This window comes from Penaeus japonicus, unplaced genomic scaffold (assembly GCF_977035675.1).
Source record: "Penaeus japonicus unplaced genomic scaffold, GWHDUDI00000001_assembly GWHDUDI00000029, whole genome shotgun sequence".
Lineage (NCBI taxonomy): Eukaryota > Metazoa > Arthropoda > Malacostraca > Decapoda > Penaeidae > Penaeus > Penaeus japonicus.
Window position 1 is genome coordinate 34172034 of NW_028234431.1, and position 5065 is coordinate 34177098.

A 5065-nucleotide genomic window follows, 5' to 3' on the forward strand; every position below is an offset into this window, starting at 1 on the left:
ATATAACAAATCTATTTCAATTTATATATAATATAAAATAATATATATATATACATCATCTATTTCAAATTATATATATATATATAAATACCTAAATATATATCTATATAAAAAATATATATATATACATATAAAAATATAAATATATGTGTGTTGTGTGTGTTGTGAGTGTGTGTGTGTGTTGGTGTGTGTGTGTATATATAAATCACAATTATTTTCATATAACCATATAATATATAAATAAATATATATAATAATATCAATACGACAAAAAAAATATATAAAAATTTATTCTACATATGAACAAATAAATAAATATCTCAATAGATAAAAAAATACAAAATATAAATCACTATATAGATAAAATAAAGAAAATACGAAAGATAGATAAACACAGATGAACGAAAAATATATAAGTATGTATGTAAATCTATATATAATAAATATATATATATCTCATAAATATATCTCTCTAAAACTACAACTCTATCATTATATATATATATAACTATCAATATATATATATATCACTATATATATATACATATATAAATACTCTCAAAAAATCTATATATCAATATATACAATAATATATATATATATAAAATTAAACTCTATCTACATACATATCAATTTGATCTAACAATCAGTCACTCAACACACAATCTATCTATCTCTCCTCTCTAACAATCTATCCAAACTACTAACTATCTATCTTTCTAATCTATCTATATTTAATAAGTTATATCTATAAATACCATTGTAATGTATGTATGTACATTTTTTGGTGTGTGTGCTTTTGCCTTTGTTTGAGTGTGTGCATGTGTGTGTGCGAGTGCGTGTGTTTGTTTGTGTGCATGTGCGTGTGCGAGTGCGTGTGTTTGTTTGTGTGCATGTGTTTTGTATGTCATGTTGTCTTTGTGTATGTTTGTGTTATATTATATTATATAAGGTAAAATGTGTTACGACAAATTTCCCCATCCCGAGTTAATTTTGCTAATTTTTCTTTTTTTTCATGATGCTATAACGAACATGACAAACACACTAAACACGAACGTAGACGCACACGGACACGGACACACACACATGCACAGTGCATGCGAATACGATTTTCTACAAAGCAAACACCGCAGCCTCTGTCGGTAGATCACAGACCTGATGCAATTACCACGTGATGATTATACTAACAGTTTAGATAAGTAAACGGAGTAGAGGTCTGAAGATCGAGAGTAGGGGAGTTGTTGTACAGCATTTGTTACATAACATTTTGTTAAATATCTCGATATCAAATGAAAATTAGATCATAAGACAGGTCATACAAATTAAAATGCAACATTGTCTATGTAGCTATACCATCGCAACAAGCATGTCATAACTGCATAATAATACCATTGAAGTTTCGAGGGTATATATACACCCTCGAAACAGAATAGCGGCGAAAAAGTTGAGGGCATATATACCCTCGCGTCAGGGAAAGGGTTAAAAGAATATGTACCAATGATATGGTCAAGAACAAGTTTTTCCATTATCATAACATTTAGTGACGGAGATTTCTGTTATATTGATAGAATTTTATATCGGGAAAACTGCGCATGAATCTAAATTAGATAAATATGTAACTGTTTCCACTTCAACGAATGTCTTGTTTCTTTTCCTTTCAGATATGGCCTTCTATAGACGGTGCCCCTTCAAGCAACGAAAAATATGGCTAAAGTCTGCACCTGCTGTGGAAACTGTGGATATGAAGTTAATGTGAACTCTATTCATCCCTCAATCAAGATTCCGAAAGAACCGCGTCCGTCGTCCTAGAACTATTTCTCAATAACATTATTAAGAAAATATATGAATTTGATAAACAATTGTATGATATATTTACTGATGTCATAGAGTTCGATTGGTGTGTATGGCAATAAGAACTGTCATTAATCACCCACAAGGTGCTGATAAGTATAATATTGGTGCTGTAATCATTCTTTGGGTTTAACAAATTGTCTCATGCCTTTCTTTTTTTTCTTAATGCGTCCAGACCTTGATAACCTTCCAAAGAACATGTCAAATTTGTTATGTCTGATTGAAGAACTATGCATCCAAGTGCAGTTTCTATCCTTGCTTAACCCCCTTCATCCTGCAACCCCTTTTAACCAAGATCCTTCAGCTTCCACTGTAGTGTAACACTCTAAAAATAAGGGTCTAATAAACCATGGAAAACATATCCTTCACCCCTGAACCTGAACTCTGCTCTGGGAGTCTGTGTTCTTTCCAATCCAATGAATTCAAGATGCTAGGCGGGCGCGTTGACACTGGAGCCAGTCTGGATGATGAGATGAATGACCAGCTGGAGTCTTTCCTGAAGAGCTCCGTGCTTCCTACCGGCGCTAACCAAACCCTGTCGTGGTCTGTGATCATGAGCATCCTACAGGAGACGAACCAACAGAGTTACCTCGGTACTACTGCTAAGGTGTCCCTTATCATCGTGTACACGCTTCTCATCACTATTGGGATCCTTGGTAACCTCATCGTCGCTTTTGTCATCGGTCACCGTCCAGAGTTGCGTACAGCTAGGAATGTCTACATCATCAACCTTACTGTGTCCGACGTCAGCATGTGTCTGGTATGCATGCCCTTCACCCTGGTGAATCTCTTGCACAAAAAGTGGAGCCTTGGCAACTTCATCTGCAAGTTGGTACCAGTGTTGCAGTGTACGAACATCCTTGTGTCGACGGCGACAATTGTAGCCATTGCAGCAGACCGCTACCTGACCATCGTGTGCGTGCACCGGAACAGGGATGCGCGGGCGTATGTGCCATGGTCGGTGGCGGCGATCTGGGTCGTGTCCCTACTGTTTCCTCTGCCACTTTTTGCCTACTACTTCGTCGACCGAGTGGAGATCAAGGACTATATTCTCATAGAAAGGTGCGTGGAGTCATGGTCGTCACCGGTGGTCAAGTACACATGGAACATGACCCTCATTATCATGCAATACATCATTCCCATTGTGGTGCTGAGCTTTGTGCACGGGCGCATCCAGAAGTACTTAAGCACACACCAAATGTCACAGCGAGACGCCCGTAGAGCTCAGCGTGAGATTGAGCGTAACAGAAGGACGACCGTCCTGCTCACATCTATTGCCGTCACCTTCGCCATTTGCTGGTTGCCGTGGCATGTCGTCAACCTACTTGCAGACTTCAACTACCCGGGTTTTCGCGAACCTGAATACTTCTACATGGTGTTCGGCTCCTGTCACGCCGTCGCCATGAGCTCCGCTTGCATCAACCCTGTCTTGTATGGATGGCTCAACACCAACCTCAGACAGGAGATCGCGCAGGTTATACCCAAACTGCTTCGGAAGGTGAATATACTCTTCTCTCTATCTGTCTATCGATCAGACACACACATGCAAACAAATACATATAGATACATGTATATATGTGTATATATATATATATATATATATATATATATATATATATATATATGTGTGTGTGTGTGTGTGTGTGTGTGTGTGTGTGTGTGTGTGTGTGTGTGTATAAAGACATATATACCCACAGATAAGTATATGTCTATAGTGTTAAGGTAGTATTCCTGTTGCTATATTTTTTATTTGAAAGGACACTATGACAATAACGCAGTATGATGATAGTAGGTCCAACAAGGTCTAGATACCAATTCTACCTGTCTGCCAAGTATAGGGAGTCGTAGTCGATCCCGGTCTGTCTTTGTTTCAAATATCCTGCTTATATGGCAGGGTTTGCCATCCACTGTCCCCAGTGGTTACACAGGAAGGTAGTCTGAAATGTTGGGGGTGTGGTGGTCAAGGGTATTTAGCTGGTTTGAGGGTTCAGGTACTATGTGTGACTCGACCTGACCCGGCGATTACCTCGCTAGTTAGAGTGTGATATTCATATACTACTGTATTTGTATACTGATCCATTGATATGTTTAATATCATATATAATCCTAAACTTCATATCGCTCGACCACTTACAGAACAAATCGTCCTCGACTTGTAAAGATATATAGCATCAAAATATTGGTCATACATGTGCAAAAAGTGCAAAAACAATGAATAAGAGAGATAGTATGCACCTTTTCTATACCGCTCTTTCGCTGTAAATGTGATTGATCATCCTTGATGTGCAACAAAACCCACATAGTTGCGAAGGCGCGTCGGTCCTCAACATGGCTGTGTCGGGACATCAGGGTTTACAAGGCTGGTTTGCCAAGCCGTTCTGATGGAAGCAGTGCCTGATACAAAACAATACAATTGATGATTGGCAATGCCAAAAGAGTAGGGTTGGAGGTAGAGGTGTATAGATATTGCATGATTATCAAAATATTATTTAGAGAAAACTGAAGTAATCATGATTTACTTATCTTGCTCATTCCTTTCTGCATTATGTCGACAGATGATGTGGCATGTAATTTAACCAGCACATTCGATAGGAAATATGTAGATAGCAGTACAGAATAGGTCAAGTAAGTTATAAGTTGGTAACCAACCTCTGCAATTCTGTTAAAGAGTACTATGGGAGACATGGATTCCATTGCAACAACTGTAACATAAGAATAGGTTGCTGGAATACTCTCGAAAAAAGTTAACAGATGCAGGCTAGGCAGAAGCATATTGCTATACGATTTAGAGATGATGCATGTCACATGTGACCTTGGCTGTAGTACTGAAAAATAAAGAGCAAGTATACGACACATAAGTGAATATAGTTATATCAAGTCTGGATTTTAGAGAACACTCATGATGTTTCGAATTGGGATGAGATGCCTGAAATAAAAGTTAATTACCAGTGTAAAAAGGGAATAATCACAAAACAATATGAATTTATTGTTCACGTGCGAAATTCTAAGAAATTTGTAAATAAAAGGATTAGAGTTTTACGATACGTCATTTTGCTGCAGGGAGCAGTACTCGTGGCTCTGTAAGCCGAAAAAAACAGGAGCTGTGCCGAGAAAAAAGTAACCATGTTCGCGGTAGTCCGTAGCGGATCTATAATAGGTCGGTACAACAGACGGTTTCTCGCGAGACCGTCGTGGCTCTCTGGGCCAAACATCG

General features: G+C 37.9%; 1 protein-coding gene across 1 annotated transcript; it reads left to right on the forward strand.

Annotated features, from left to right (window-relative positions):
• The first annotated feature begins 1749 nt into the window (after positions 1-1749).
• On the forward strand, positions 1750-3572 carry LOC122243507 (neuropeptide F receptor). Its single transcript, XM_086554420.1, has 2 exons — positions 1750-3373; positions 3567-3572. The coding sequence occupies exons 1-2, from the start codon at positions 2201-2203 to the stop codon at positions 3570-3572; spliced, it is 1179 nt and encodes a 392-aa protein (XP_086410546.1). The 5' UTR covers positions 1750-2200.
• Positions 3573-5065: the final 1493 nt, after the last annotated feature.